This window comes from Sphaeramia orbicularis, chromosome 6 (genome assembly GCF_902148855.1).
Source record: "Sphaeramia orbicularis chromosome 6, fSphaOr1.1, whole genome shotgun sequence".
Classification (NCBI taxonomy): Eukaryota; Metazoa; Chordata; class Actinopteri; order Kurtiformes; family Apogonidae; genus Sphaeramia; species Sphaeramia orbicularis.
The window spans coordinates 49,852,610-49,869,250 of NC_043962.1; the positions used below are offsets into that span (position 1 = coordinate 49,852,610).

At 38.6% G+C, this 16,641-nt stretch overlaps 1 protein-coding gene across 3 annotated transcripts in view; it reads right to left on the reverse strand.

Moving 5' to 3' along the window:
• Positions 1-211: 211 nt before the first annotated feature.
• The window catches only part of LOC115420819 (rho family-interacting cell polarization regulator 1-like), a 186,691-nt gene continuing 170,261 nt past the window's right edge, over positions 212-16,641 (reverse strand). For all 3 annotated transcript variants that reach the window (XM_030136365.1, XM_030136364.1, XM_030136363.1), the window contains 4 exons: positions 3,568-3,764; positions 2,212-2,295; positions 1,878-1,968; positions 212-1,095 (listed from right to left, as the gene is read on the reverse strand). In XM_030136365.1, the coding sequence (XP_029992225.1) occupies positions 998-1,095; positions 1,878-1,968; positions 2,212-2,295; positions 3,568-3,764 (470 nt within the window). In that variant the 3' untranslated portion in view covers positions 212-997. The remainder of the gene's footprint in view (positions 1,096-1,877; positions 1,969-2,211; positions 2,296-3,567; positions 3,765-16,641) is intronic.

Here is a 16,641-nt window from a genome sequence, read left to right on the forward strand (position 1 = left end):
CAAATTTGGATGTGATTTTTTATTTTTACTGTATAGAAATGGCCTATGATTAATTCCAAAGAGCTTATGGAATAAAAATCCTCATCGATTTAAAAAAAATATAAGAATCTTCAAGTGTTGCATTTTCATTGGCACTGAGTATATCACCACATCCATCCATCCATCCATCCATCCATCCATCCATCCATCTCTTTTTTATTTGTGCCTTCTCTGTGTTTAGTAATTGCAAAATATTACTACACTGTGTACATAAATTAATTAATTAAATTATGTTGGTCAGTGTGGTCCATCACGTTGTACCAAAACTAGAAATAATAACACTATTTTAGTATTATATAAGGTGTCAAACTTCTCTGGAAGACGATGCCTCCTGAATTCAAAGATTATGTGCACACTGCAAATGTTACTGCCAAAAACACAGTGGGGTACAGTACATCACTTCAAAACTGGGAAAGACTTGATAAAAACTGTCCTCTAGAGGTATCAGAATCAACGCAATTTAAAGAATAGTCAGGTTAGTTGCACTATCATAGTGAATGATGCAGTTAAATGTAGTTAAGCCTCCTGGTTTGAACCTTCAACCTGTCAAACGCAGTTTTCAATGCAGAGCTTTCATATCAAAATCTTTGGCACACAGTATATTATCAAAGCCTACAATATCAAACAGTATTTCCTTCTGATTTCTAAACATCCAAATATCTTCATCCCTCCACTCACATCTGCTCACACATTTGTCTTTACAGTCTGACTCATTTAAGCTCATGCTGTTTACCTGATAAAGCTGATGATGTTCACATCATTTCACAGTGTTCTTACAGACTGTTAGGGTTCTATTGTATATTTCATAAATGTCATAAGTGGATAAGTGTTAGTGGTAATGATGGGGTGGAAGAAAAGTAGGATGTATACTATAATGTTGTGTCAGTGTAAGTGTTAGTAGACCTGGACATAACATTTATTTTTTATTATTAAATGAGTTTTGGCCCTGTGTGTTATGCTAGAATGCAGTGCTGGCCATGCTTCCAGGAGCGAACAGTCTTGGCATGGTATCCTGAGACATCTCCACATGTCTGTGGGCCATCCTCCCCTCCTCTCCTGCTCCACAATGAACACAAACATGACAAGAAAAAATGAATGCATTAATTATTTATGTAAATGTACATTTTTCTGTGTTAGTGAATGAAATATAAAGAAATATTATAATCTTATATCTGTTGGTTTTTCAAATTGAGCAGTTGGGTGGTTTAAACATTATCTGACAGACAGAACCTAGGGTGTTCACACAGACTGTTTGCTGTCAAACTTTTTGCAAGTACATAAAGGGGTTCCACAAGATTCAATCCTGGGCCCTTTGTTGTTTATCATATATACAAACAACATTCGACAAAATATTGAAGATGTAACTTATCATTTCTATGCTGATGATACTGTCATCTACTGCTCTGCTCCCACTCCAACAAATGCTTTAAAAAGACATGCTTTCAGCAGAGTACAGCAACAACTTAATCATGTGCAACTAGTTCTAAACACAGAGAAAACAAAACTACCACAAACACAATAAGATCAGCTCAATCAGGAGTTATGGAAACAAAACACGTCATTAAATAGAGCTGATTTCTTCTTTTAAATATCTAGGGCTCCTAATTAATGAACACTTATATTTTAAGGAGCACATTCTGTATGTTGTCAAAAAGCACAACTTGAACCTACCAAATGAATACTGCTTATTTCTAGATTTAATGAGTAAAATGTCCCTTACCATCAGAGGTAACATATAATACTAACGAGCTAGCAATCATTTATTTCTTAATTCTTACATCAGACATTCTCTCCATGAAATGAATTAGGTGACATTATTAAAATAAGCATATTAATACCAAATACAAGCAGAGATTGTTTGGCGGCATCTCGGACTTCCTCCTTGTCTGTACGACAAAGGTACACTAGCTGCTCGATGCTTTCTTTGGCCTGAAAAACACCGTAATAGAAGAATCAAATGTAATGTTTTAAATAGCACATTACAATAGAAATAAGCCTCAGTAAACAGTGGAGGATAGCATTACTATAGACCATGTCATTCCTTAATCATTCATTTCGCAAAAATCTGACCTTAACAAAGGCAATGACAACAAGCAGTTACATTTGATGTTGTTCATTGAGTTACATTCATCACAGTGATTTCTGTTTCAGCCTAACAGTCCCTGTTTGTACCTTTAGACAGCCTAAGGCCTTGCAACCACACACTCTGGTTTCCACATCTTCATCTTCCAGCAGCTCCAGACAGCTGACCAAAGCCTAAGGATTGGAAGAATCACACAACACAATCATAGAACAGCTCCAATCACAGCAGCCACAGCATCATATTCTAGAGGTTCTGCTTTCCATTTAGTGATTCTGTATATTGAATTCAGTAAATCATCTGTACTTCCAGATGACAGTAACAGCTATCCCACAGCATCAATGTGGTGTGTTTTACTGGTTAACCTGTTAGCGTCAACTGTTGCATATTTGCATCAAATGTTTCCTTTACAGACTCAGCTGAGATAGCATATGTATTCCTCCATATTTGATACATACCTAGTAAGGACACTGAAAATACTTTTAAAATCATCTCCATGTCCTGAGGAGGAAAATCTATTTAATTCCTTTTTCATTACTCTTGACCATTATGCCTGTTGTTACAAATTTGGATCATACCTACCCTTCTATTTATTTTATGTGCTGCATAATGAAATAAAAAATAACAATGACAGTCTTCACTTAATATAGCATTGGCTTGAAAGAAAAAACACAAATTATTCAAATGAACATTATTCTTAAAATTTTAATACTTACATAAATTCAGGTGTTAAGGGGTTAAGTTCAATGGACTATCAGAATAAAAGACTGTAAAATGTATGTGAGAATGTAAAAGACAAAAGATTCCTCTGACAAAACTAGACAAAAAAAAACGCAGGATGAAAATAACATGAAATACAAAAATAACATAAAAGACTAAACAGGATGAAAATTAAATCACAAAGTCAGTCATTTTTGTTTACATTAACATTAGAGTTGGTTTGTGTGCCTGTTCGTTGGCGAAAGTGTGTTGCTGATAAAAGTGAAGTAAAGTTACGTTTATTTATGTTTCTGACTTAATGGGTACCTGTAGTGAATTTTCATTGCTAGCTATTTCAAAAGATTACGTATAGTATTAGCGGTTCCATCAGGTAACTTACGTTATATACCCCGTTGTCAAGTATGCGCAAGTACTAAGTCACTGCTCCCTCAGTCAGGTATGGTCAGCGACGTTTTGCCTCCTTCATGGGCTGTTCCAGCACCAGTAGTGACCTGGCATTTATGGCAGTTTTTTACTGAATTTGTACCTCTCTTGTTTATAAGTAATACACAAAGCACAATTAATGTTGAAAGCATGACCAGTACAGGTACACTTAAGTTCCAGTATGCCAAAAAAGCACATTTGTGATGTTTTGTCCATCACATCCATCACTTATGTCTTTCCTGTACAACAGTGTAACTTCCATGTTCCTGTTTCCTCGCACACAGATGTGTGTTCTGTGTCCTCACCTGTTCTCTCTGTCTGGGTTGGCTGGTAAGGTTCCTAAGTACAGAGCTGGCAGAGGCTGACACTTTGCTTTGTGGTTCTTTCAGTAGTTTGGCAACAGCGCGTAGTCCTTCTCTCCTCAGACTGAACTGTGTGGAATGTTGCAGAGTGTGGACGATCACATCCTGGTCACATGATGCCAAGCTCTGGACAAGCCACACTACAGGACAGAGTCAGGGGTGACTTTTTTCCACCACATTATTATTGAACAACATTTTATACATTTATTTTAAAGTGTATGTGCATGTGGAGAGAGAACCAGTTTGAATTAACTAGTAACTAGAATTAATTAGTTCTTGCTAATTGTGTGTTTATGTGCCTCTTTGACTGAACCATAATAGTGTGTATGTAAATATATACACTAGCAGAAAAAATGATTAGACCATCAAAAGTCATCAGAAACGATGGTTATGCAATCAAGTACTAACTCCTGTGTGTATCATGTGACTAAAACAGACAGAAAATAAACATGGAATGCCTAAAAGCACTGTTTTTGGCAGTACAATCCCATTGCTATTGATGTAAGAACTTAAGTGATTTTGGTTATCAAGAAAACCATGGAAAAAGGAGAGATATCACCTCTTAAATTAAATTCTTATGAGCTATTTTTGTTGTTACCATTATATTTGCACAAACAAATATACCTTTAGTTGTATCAGGCATTAATATGAACAAGAAATTGAAGAAAACAAGGGTGGTCTAATATTTTTTTCTGTGACTGTATGTTGTATGTGAGAAAAAAAGGCTCATTTTTCCGTGTACTCATCAATGAACTGAAATACAAAATGCATCCAGTGCATCCAAAACATTTTACAGATAACAGTTTATATGAAGTTTAAACACAGATAATCTAAAGATGAAAAGAATCAATAGATATTTGTAGATTTAAGTGCTATTGACAAAAAGAGCAATAAGGGCTTTTACTCTTACTCAAAGAAAAGCTATCAGAACACACAGAGTAAGCAGATGCTTGTCAGTACTATCAACTCTCTTTAGAGAAAATTATCTAAACAATAAAACATCAACATCATTTCCATCAGATTTGAGACCAATTAATCTCCTACATAACAGGGACAGACTTGATACATATGATGGAAATGCCTGAGGACATATAAACAGTGACAATACAACAGAAATTTTTCTGTAAATTGGACTAATACGTATAACCTAAAAAGTATAACTCATGGAGACTTCCGCTTCTAGTGCCATGGAATAAACAACGAAAGACACCAGCTCCCCATAGTATTTAATAATTTTATCCTCTTTAGGCCATTTTATCCCGATTTTTGGCACACCACAGTAACCGAAGATCAAATGGATTCAAAGAAAGGAAAGAAATACACGCAGAAGACCATAATTGATTCACACATCCCCACTGGGGAACGAAGCGGTGCTGCTAAAGCTAATGCTGAGCTAGCAGAAGAAACTCCTATTTCTGTGGCGACACTGCATGCAGAGTTTCAAGCTTATGGAGACACCTTGATGAACGGCATTAAGACACAAATAGAAAACATGCAAAAAGGTATACACAGTGACATTTCATCTCTACGAGAAGAAACAAAGGCAGATATTAAGGCCCTTCGGGATGAGCTTTCAGGAAAAGTTAAAACGCTGTTTAACAAGCACACAGAAGTGACCAACACGCAGAAGTAAGTGGAGAAATCCCGCAGTGATGCTTTGGACAGGCTTACAACACTAGAGAAATGTTAGGACTCTCTAACAAAATATCACAAGAAATTACAAGAAAAATGCATGGACTTGGAAAACAGAAGCCGCAGACAAAGCATTCAGATAATTGGTATCACCGAAGGCGCTGAGGTCAACAACCCCACACGTTTCGCTGCCAAGTTTCTCACTGAAGCTCTCGGGGAGGAAAACGTTGACTCACCCATCATTATTGATCGAGCCCACCAGAGGCCAGTCCCGAAGCCACGCAAAGGTGAACGTCAAACATATCATGATTATCCGGTTACATTACTACTCGGATAAAGAAAAGATTTTGAAGTTGTCTTGGGATAAGGGCCGACTACTCTATGATGGATCCCCAGTTCACATTTTCCCCCGATATGAGCCCCGAGGTCGGTCGACAGCAAGCAGCCTTCAACCCGGTGAAAACACAACTCCGCAGTGCTGGTATCCCATACAGCCTGTTCTTCCCAGCCAAATTGGTGATAACGATGAATGGCTCCAGACACACATTTACCGACCCACACAAGGCAGAGTACATTTTATATATACATATATATATATATATATATATATATATATATTAAAGTACATTATATTGCCAAAAGTATTTGCTCACCTACCTTGACTCGCATATGAATTTAAGTGACATCCCATTCCTAGTCTATGGGGTTCAATATGACATCGGTCCACCCTTTGCAGCTATAACAGCTTCAACTCTTCTGGGAAGGCTGTCCACAAAGTTTAGGAGTGTGTTCATGGGAATTTTTGACCATTCTTCCAGAAGCGCATTTGTGAGGTCACACACTGATGTTGGACGAGAAGGCCTGGCTCTCAGGGTGTATTCACACCTGAAAAGTCCTTTGGTCCGCTTATTTGATTCGGATCAAATGCCGACTTCATTTTTTTCATTAGGGTCGGATCGCATTCACATTGCACTTTTTGCTAGTGGACCAAAATGAGTGAACAGAAGCACGCATGTGACGAACTGCACTGGCATTGGACAGAAAAGTCGGGGGCGGGGTGAACCAGAGACAACTGGTGTTGATGAAAATAGACATGCTGCTCCTACATACAGTTATCACTTTTGGAATATAAATTGTTTTTTTACAGACACAAATTTATGAAAATAATGTTAACCCTCCTGAAAAGCTCAGTCAGAGCCAGTTTCGTAATACGGGCATCTGACCAAATGTCAATGGCACATTCAATTTCCTCATTGCTCCACGTCTGTCCATAGCTCATAGCTGCTACTATTAGCTCTGACCACCTGTAAACCTTGGCTACTTCCAGCGGCTACGGTAGCTTGTCAAGCACAAAAAGGCTCAAGATTCCTTGGTTTGGTTCAGTTCGAGGCCGGTTATATTCACACCAGAAGTGAACCGGCCCAGAGTCCATTTGGAAGCGGGCCGAGACCACCTAGAAGAGGTGGTCTCGTTCCGCTTGTTTGGTTCGAATCAGAGTTTGCATGTTTGTATTCACACCTAAAAAAAAGTCCGGACTTTCTAGGGGAACGAACTCTGGTCCAGCCCAAATGTGGTAGGTGTGAATACACCCTCAGTCTCCGCTCTAATTCATCCCAAAGGTATTCTGTCGGGTTGAGGTCAGGACTCTGTGCAGGCCAGTCCAGTTCATCCACACCAGACTCTGTCATCCATGTCTTTATGGACCTTGCTTTGTGCACTGGTGCACAGTCATGTTGGAAGAGGAAGGGGCCAGCTCCAAACTGTTCCCAGAAAGTTGGGAGCATGGAATTGTCCAAAATGTCTTGGTATGCTGAAGCATTCACAGTTCCTTTCAGTGGAACTAAGGGGCCAAGCCCAGCTCCTGAAAAACAACCCCACACCATAATCCCTCCTCCACCAAACTTTACACTTGGCACAATGCAGTCCGACAAGTATCGTTCTCCTGGCAACTGCCAAACCCAGACCCGTCCATCAGATTGCCAGATGGAGAGACACAATTCATCACTCCAGAGAATGTGCCTCCACTGCTCTAGAGTCCAGTTGCGGCATGCTTTACACCACTGCATCCGGCACTTTGCATTGCACTTGGTGATGTATGGCTTGGATGCAGCTGCTCGGCCATGGAAATCCATTCCATGAAGCTCTCTGCGCACTGTTCTTGAGCTAATCTGAAGGCCACATGAAGTTTGGAGGTCTGTAGTGATTGACTCTGCAGAAAGTTGGCGACCTCTTCGCACTATGCGCCTCAGCATCCGCTGACCCCGCTCCGTCAGTTTACGTGGCCTACCACTTCGTGGCTGAGTTGCTGTCGTTCCCAAACACTTCCACTTGCTTATAATACAGCTGACAGTTGACTGTGGAATATTTAGGAGCGAGGAAATTTCACGACTGGATTTGTTGCACAGGTGGCATCCTATCACAGTACCACGCTGGAATTCACTGAGCTCCTGAGAACAACCCATTCTTTCACAAATGTTTGTAAAAGCAGTCTGCATGCCTAGGTGCTTGATTTTATACACCTGTGGCCATGGAAGTGATTGGAACACCTGATTCTGATTATTTGGATGGGTGAGCGAATACTTCTGGCAATATAGTGTATATCCAAACCATCATACCGACCCTACCGGAGGACGGAACAGGCTTCAGCATCGCCCATCACCAGCAGAGCAGTGCAGCAGACTGACTATATGTGGTAACATTCGCAAATTCAACAAAATTAACACAGAAACTCTCACAAAGCCAGATAATGTTTATATTATTATTATAATTTTTTCCTTGTATTTTTTCCTTTCTTTCCTTTGATATGCAAAAGGAAAATTAGATCACTTTAAGTTGATGTTTATTTGTTTACCCACACATTTATCTCTGTTATCCTGCGACAATATGTATATATGTATGTGAGTATGTATGTGGGTATATTCAGATTTTTATAATTACTTGTAACACCATACTTTATATGTAAACATATATTGAACATAATACGGTAAATTTAAGTTCAAGTAACACATAGGTAGAATATTTATCAAGCTAAAATTTAAATATGGCCTGGGGAGGAGAAAAAAGAAAAAATAAGATAATGAGAAACGGAGCTTAGCAGTTAGTCTAATGTCTTTAGACCTCTCTGAGTTAAAGCTGGACAACCTTTTTAATTTTTTTTTTTTTTTTTTTTGGTGTTTTATTGAAACTTTTCATTTGGGGAGAGACAGAGAGGGAACAGACATTAGTTTAAAAGGTAAATTTGTTTTTGTTCTCACCTGCATATGTAAACTTTTGTTTAGGAGGCTGTTCTTTAAAAGTGCTGTAAGTTGGGCTGAAGTTTTCTCATTTCAGAGCAGTAATGGTAAGACACACTGACATAGAAATGGAGCCACAAAATGTAATCAAATTGGTCTCATGGAACTGTAAGGGACTTAACGGAACCGTAAAGCAGGGTAATGTCCTAACTTACCTTAAAAACTTGGGACGGACATTGGATTCTTACAGGAAACTCATCTGAGAGATCAGGATCAAAAGATATTATCTACTGGATGGATAGAGCAAGTGTATCACTCAAATTTTACAGCAAAAAGCAGAGGCACAGCAATAATAATCGGGAAAACAATTCCTTTTGTAACATCAGAGGTTATAGCTGACCCTCGAGGAAGGTACATTATAGTGACAGGAACACTGTATAAAACCCCAGTTACACTAGCCAATTTATATGCCCCCAATATAGATGATGAACATTTTATAACAGTTATATCAGCATTACCAAATTTTTAACCTAGTGCTGGACCCATGTCTCGATAAATCATTACATAGACCGTCAGTTATGACCAAATCTGCTAAAGCCATCCATGAATTAGTGAAGACATGTAAGATAATTGATCCATTTAGAGCTCTGTCCCCCAATACACAGCAGTCCTCCTATTTTTCCTCTGTTTATCATTCTTACTCTAAGGTAGATTTTTATATATACTATAAATATTTATCACAGATTAGATATTGTAATTATGAGACTATAGTAATATCTGACCATAGTCCAGTATCTCTTCATCTATAATTTGGACACAAACCCAGACTACAGAAATGGCAACTCAATAATAATCTGCTTCTAGATAATCAAATAGAAATACAAAATCATATAAAAATGTTTCTTTCCATAGATGACAAACCAGAGATTACGTGATCTGTATTGTGGGAGACATTAAAAGCCAATTTGAGGGGCCAGATTATCTTATTGAGTAGTCTAAGAAATAAACAACAAAGAGAAGAAGCAGCTAAAATTACAAAGGAACTTGTAGAAATATACACAAAATATGCCTTTTCCCCTTCACCAGAACTGTACAAAAGGAAGCTGTCATTACAGACAGAGCTCCAATTACTTTATACAACAGAAACAACCAAATTACTGACACAACTGAGACATAAATATCATGAACATGGGGAAAAGGCAGGTAAAATACTAGCTCACCAAATTAAAGAAAAAGCAGCATCAAGGTTAATTACAGAAATATGAACAACTACAGGACAAACTGCTACAGATTCAACAGAGATCAATAATACATTTAAAAAAATATTATATGACATTATATTTTTGGAGACCAAAGGAGATCCACTTAAAACAAACAATTTTTTTGAAAATCTCCAAATTACTGCCATAAGCTGTGAAAATAAAACACTGCTGGAGCAACCAATAACTGTAGAGGAGATTAAACAGGCAATAAAAAGATGCAATCCTCCAAATACCCCGGCCCAGATGGGTACAGTGCCGAGTTCTATAAAACCTTTATAGAGCAGATCTCACCTCTTCTTTTAGATGTATTTAATGTATTTATCTGTAGGATACCTACCACCAACTTTATATGAGGCAAGTGTTTCCCTAATTCATAAAACAGGAAAAGACCCGGGGACTTCCGGTAAGATGGCGAAGGGAGTAGCTGCATAGTTTAGAGCTCCTCCAAGTCGGTTAAAGAAAACTCCACTAAAATGAATTAACTCGATATATAAATGTTTATATTTTGTAATGAGTGGAAATAATCAACGCAAAAGCCGCAAAATCAAGAGATCAACACAAGAACAGGCTGCAAAGTCAAACATCCTTGAACGCAACAACGTTGAACCTGGAGACCACATGTTGGTGGAGGGTGATCAAGACCACACCGAGGCTCTCCGTGTGGGGCTAGCAAGCATCAGCAGAGACATAAAAACCCTCCACCAAACCATCAGAGAGGAGCTACAAGAATTTAAGAATGACATAAAGACTGAAATGAAACAAGAACTGATTTTGCTCAGAGAAGATATATACCACAAACTCAGAGAAAATGACCAAGAGCTACAAGAGCAAAAAGCTAAGCTAGCCGAAGCCGAGGGCTGCATAGCCAAGCTGGAGGAATGGAACACTGATGCTAAATGAAGCACTGCTGAAACTACTGAACCAGACCTGACAAATGCAAGACAAAATAACAGAACAAGAAGCGAAGTCACGAAGAAATAATATTCACATATTTGGTCTACCAGAAGAAAGAGAAGGTATCTCTATGATCAACTATGCAGATCAGCTACTGAGAACAGAACTGGAGCTTCCAGAGGAAACACACCTGCAAATACAGCGAGCCCACAGAACCCCTCCACAGAAGAGGAGTACAGGTGCACCTCCGAGATCAGTGGTAGTCAACTTTCTACGGTATGAAATCAAAGAAATGATCCTGAAAAAGGTGTGGCAGAAGAAGCTAAAAGTGGGGGAAAAGATAATACATTTTGACCACGAGTATCCACCCGAAATTGTTGAAAAATGCTGGTCATACCTGGGCATAAAGACGGCACTGAGGGAGAAGAGCATCCGTTTCCATACCCCGTATACCAAAATATGAATCCACTGGAAAAATGGGGTAAAAAGTTATGATAACACCAGAGAGGCCACACGGGATATGAGAGCAAGAGGATTCTCACTGGACATGCCGAACGACACCAATGACCGAGGGGAAGGGAAACTCCACGGAGCACCAGGATGGCAGCGGGTGAGAGACGGAGGAACGAACCGAGACACGGCGCAGCGAATGAGGGACAAACTACAGGAATACCAGAGGAAGCAACCATAATCCACCGGGAGAAATGGACAAAATGCTCTTATTGAAAAATCTGACTAGGTAAGGTTTCAGTGACTTATATAAAAGCAAAGTGACAAAAACAAAATGACTGGGGTACAGTGGAAAGAAATATCTACTATTTAATAGGCTCAGTTTACATAGAAACTAAATACATCACTGTGGGAGATTAACAGCATTCTGTGGCTTCAATTATAATTATTTAATTCTTTACTAACCAACACACAAGAGGACAAGTTTAAAAATGTTGGACACTTCTAGACTGAGGACAGATCCACAGGGTGGATATTTATCATTGTCTAGGGATGGGCCCTCATGTGAGATGAAGATTCCCTGTCCACCCTCCAACTGGGACTTTGGGGGAAGTAGGGTGAGTGAGTACCCCAATATAAGTTCAATGTTGTTCATAGCGTTCATAAAATGTTTCACATTTATTATGTTTCAAGTTGCTTGGGTGAACATGTACATGTAAAAACTCAAAATAATGGCATATAACAGTCTTAAAATATTGTTGCTAAATATAAATGGGTTGAATTCACCTGTAAAGAGAGGAAAAGTCATGACAAAACTAAAAAAAGAAAAGGTAAAAATTACATTTCTACAAGAGACTCACCTATCTCGGGCAGAACACGAAAAACTAAAAACATTTGGCTATAGGAATTCATACTACAGTTCATATAAACAAGGAAATAGAAGAGGAGTTGTAATATTAATATCCAATTCGACTAAATTCCTCTGTGAAAAGGAAATCCAAGATAAAGAGGGAAGACATGTCATTGTGAAGGGAAAGTTGAAAAATGAACCAGTTACTCTGGTAAATGTGTACACCCCCCTAGAAAGTGATAAACAATTTTTCAGATCTATCTTCAATGTAATAGCAATGGAAACTGAAGGCGTATTAATTTGTGGACGGAATTTCAACATAGTGATAAATCATAAACTGGATACAACAAGTATGAGGAAAAACAAGACAGTTGGCAAAATTTTTTAAATTGTCCCTAGAAGAGATGGGAATGATCGATATATGGAGAAATATGAATCCTACCAAAAAAGACTTTACTCATTACTCAGTAACTCACAGGGTCTACTCAAGGATTGATTATTTTTTTTTATATAAATAAGGAAGACAGATATAGAGTAGAAGAATGCACCATTAAAGGAGAAGATTTATCGGACCATAATGCAGTTTATCTACAGATCTACTTAAATGCTAGGAAAAAAACAATCTGGAGGCTTAATGTAGGAATTCTGAACAATAAGGAATAAAGGGAGTTACAATAAAAGGGCTAGAACACAAAATTGGACTTTTTGCTGATGACGTAATAGCTTTCCTCAAACAACCAAACACAATGATCCTTATACTGATGAAACTTTTTGATTCATATGGTCACCTGTCAGGATTTACGTAGAATAAATATTTCTAAGACTCAAATCCTCACAATTAATTATAAACCAGCAAAAGTAATCCAGGGAAATTATAAACTCAACTGGAATCTTAAATCTATTAAATATTTGGGTGTGTCAATTACACAAAATCTGTCAGAACTTTATAAAGAAAATTATGAAACATTAAACCAAAATATACAAAAAGATATAGAAAGATGGTCGACTCTGCCACTAGATTTAAATTCAATAATTGAGATAATCAGGATGAATCTGCTGCCAAGATAACTATACTTGTTCCAGTCATTACCTGTAGAGGTCCCTCAGAGTCAGTTCATATCATGGGACAGAACTATATCTAGGTTCATGTATGAAACCCTCCAGCTGCCCAAAGATAAAGGTGGAATGGCTTTACCCAAATTAAAGGAATATTTCTATGCAGCCCAACTGAGACCGGAGAGTTTCCAGAATCTGCGAGAAAAATATGATCTGGGGACACATGACTTTTAAAGATATCTCCAACTAAGAGATTATTACAGAAAGGAAATCCAGGTTGACCCCTCCAGGGAAGTGAACAGTGTGATCCAAATCAAAGCATATAAGGAAAGTAAATCAAGAATAATTCCAATTAAAGCCACAAGCGGCATCTAAAGGCCCTCGTCAAGGGCACATCCAGTAGAAGTATGCTCATCGTTCAGCTGGTGGCGCTCTAGCACCAAATTTCAATGTCTTCTAATGAATGGGTGTAGGCCTGGGAGATTGACAATTGACTCAAATTTGAGAAAAATCAGTGTTCGTAAGTCCGAACTGAACAAATTTTTGTATAAATAAATCTGTAGGGGGCGTTATGGAGCCAAAATTCAATTTGTTCCACTGAATGGGTGTAGGCCTGCGAGATGTACCACTGAGTCAAATTTGAGCCAAATTGGTGTTTGTATGTCTGAAGTAATTTTCGTAAAGGTAAAATTGTAGGGGGGCGCTATAGCGCCAAATTGCAATTTTTTCTGATATATGGGTGTAGGCCTGAGAGATCGACATCTGAGTCAAATTTGAGCCAAATTGGTGTTCGTATGTCCAAACTGAAGCAATTTTACTAAAAAAAAATTTAAAAAAAAACTTGTAGGGGGCGCTGTATTGCGAAATTTCAGTTTCTTTTGACAAATAGGTGTAGGCCTGGGAGACAGATGTCTGAGTCAAATGTGAGCCAAATTGGTGTTCGTATCTCCGAACTGATGTCATTTTTTAAAATGTACACTTGTAGGGGGCGCTATAGTGCGAAATTTCAATTTTTTTATAAAATGGGTGTAGGCCTAGGAGATGGACGTCTGAGTCAAATTTGAGCCAAATCGGTGTTTGTATGTCTGAGCTGAAGCAATTTTTGTAATGGTAAATTCGCGACAAAACTTTGCAAAGTTTGCGATGTCGTCACACAAAAACAGTGACACCAATCCAAAAAATAACTTTTGATGCCCCACTTCTCTAGATACTGATTCTGATGAATGGGCGTAGGCCTGGGAGATTGACAATTGACTCAAATTTGAGACAAATCAGTGTTCGTATGTCCAAACTAGAGAAATCGTTGTATAAGTAAATCTGTAGGGGGCGCTATGCAGCTAAAATTAAATGTCTTCCGTTGAATGGGTGTAGACCTGTGAGATGTACCACTGAGTCAAATTTGAGCCAAATCGGTGTTCATATGTCTGAATTAATGCAATTTTCGTGAAGGTAAATTTGTAGGGGGCGCTACTGAGCGACATGGCAATTTCTTCTGATAAATGGATGTAGGCCTGGGAGATTAACAACTGATTCAAATTTGAGCCAAATTAGTGTTCGTATATCTGAAGTGAAGTAATTTTCGTAAAGGTAAATTTGTAGGGGGCGCTATAGCACCAAATTTCAAATTTTTCTGATAAATGGGTGTAGGCCTGGGAGATAGACATCTGAGTCAAATTTCAGCCAAATCAGTGTTTGTATGTCCGAACTGATGTCATTTTTGTAAATGTACATTTGTAGGGGGCGCTATAGTGCGAAATTTCAATTTCTTTTAATAAATGGGTGTAGGCCTGGGAGATAGACGTCTGAGTCAAATTTGAGCCAAATCGGTGTTTGTATGTCTGAGCTGAAGCAATTTTTGTGATGGTAAATTTTCTAAAAAAACTTCGCAAAGTTTGCAACCTCATCGCACAAAAACGGTGACACCGATTCAAAAAATTCGGCTAACTTTTGATTCCCCACTTCTCTAGATACTGTACACCGATTTTGAGCTCATTTGGCCAAACGGCTTAGTAGGAGATAGTTAAAATACGTCAGCAAAAACGCTGACTCAGCATTTTGGAAATTTCAATCCAATATGGCCGACTAAAGGTAGGTTTAGGGGCGTGGCCATAATAATATTTTTTGTTTGTCTCCTCATGTTGAATCTGTGTACCGATTTTCATGGCTCTATGACAAACTTTATGTTGGACGTGCACCCATTGGCGCAATGCATTTCCACTTTTCAAGGGGGCGCTGCAGCAACATGTCTTTACCGACATCTACGAAACCTATATCTAAATTCAATTTCTCGCACTCCTGAATTTTGGGCAAAATTTGGTGAGTTTTCATAAATGTTCAGGGGGTCAAAATTGAGCTCAAAGAGCAGGAGAAGAAAAATAAAAAAAATAAAGAAAGAAAGAAAGAAAGAAAGAAAGAAAGAAAGAAAGAAAGAAAGAAAAATAATAAGAATCTGAGCAAGAACAATATAGCCGTTTCTATGGCAACCACGTATTTGGCCTTATGTCAAAGCTCTCGAGGTCCCCCACATGTCTGTGGGGTCAGAGGTCACGTGTCGTGCACTTACACCCACATGACTGACCGCGACTGGGCGTGTCCCATTGACTCCCATTCATTCTGAGCAGGTGTAAATATGCGATTTGTGCACATGTGATGTACATCGTCGGAAAGGTCTCAGTGCGGTGAATGTGAATATGTGTGAGAGTGGCGACAGTGGCGAAAGGCGACCGCGCCACTGGCGATTTTGTCCCCATGCGCCCACTGCAGACTCAATAGGCCCTGCGCCGGCTTTAGTCGGCTCGGGCCTAACTATCTATCGTGGATTCAAGTCACATGACAAAAACTCAACCAATTATATAAAAGAAAAATGGGAGAAGGAGCTCAATGTGGAAATTACAGATTCTGACTGGTTTAATATGTGGAAGATACACCAAACATCCACTAGTTCGCGGATCTGGAGGGAGTTTTCCTGGAAAAATCTGGTGCATTTCTTTATTACACCTAAGAAGAAAAGTAAGCAGTTAAACAGCAGAAATGTTGGAGGGAATGTGATGAATTTGATGTAGATCATACACGTTTTTTGGAAATGTGATAAAACAGCTGTGTTTTGGGAAATGGTGTGTGGAGTACTAAAACAAGTAATGGGGTATGAGATTCCAATGTGCTGTGATGTTCTGTATTTGTGTAACTTATCTGATGGACATGTAGTAGGAAACAACATATACCTGGTTAAGATACTTTTGGTGGCTTGAAAATAAGCTATTACAAGGAACTGGGGAAGGACAGAAGCACCAACACAGGACCAATGGATTGAAATTATGGATGGAATATATACAATGGAAAGGGTGACTCATAGACTGTGACAACAGGAAGCACAAATGGACAAAAAGTGGCATAAATGGACTGTTTACAGAGCTGGGAATGATGGAAAGAATGGATAGGGCTGTGCTGAGGAATGTGTGTTGCGACCAAGCAATGTTGGTTTGTTCATTTTTTGTTTTTTGTTTTGTCAAAAAAAGTGTGAATTTCAATAAAAACTTAAGTGACAAAAAAACAAAACAAAACAGGAAAAGACCCATTAGAGCCAGGATCATACGGACCAATAAGTTTATTGAACGTGGATAACAAAATATTGGCAAAGATA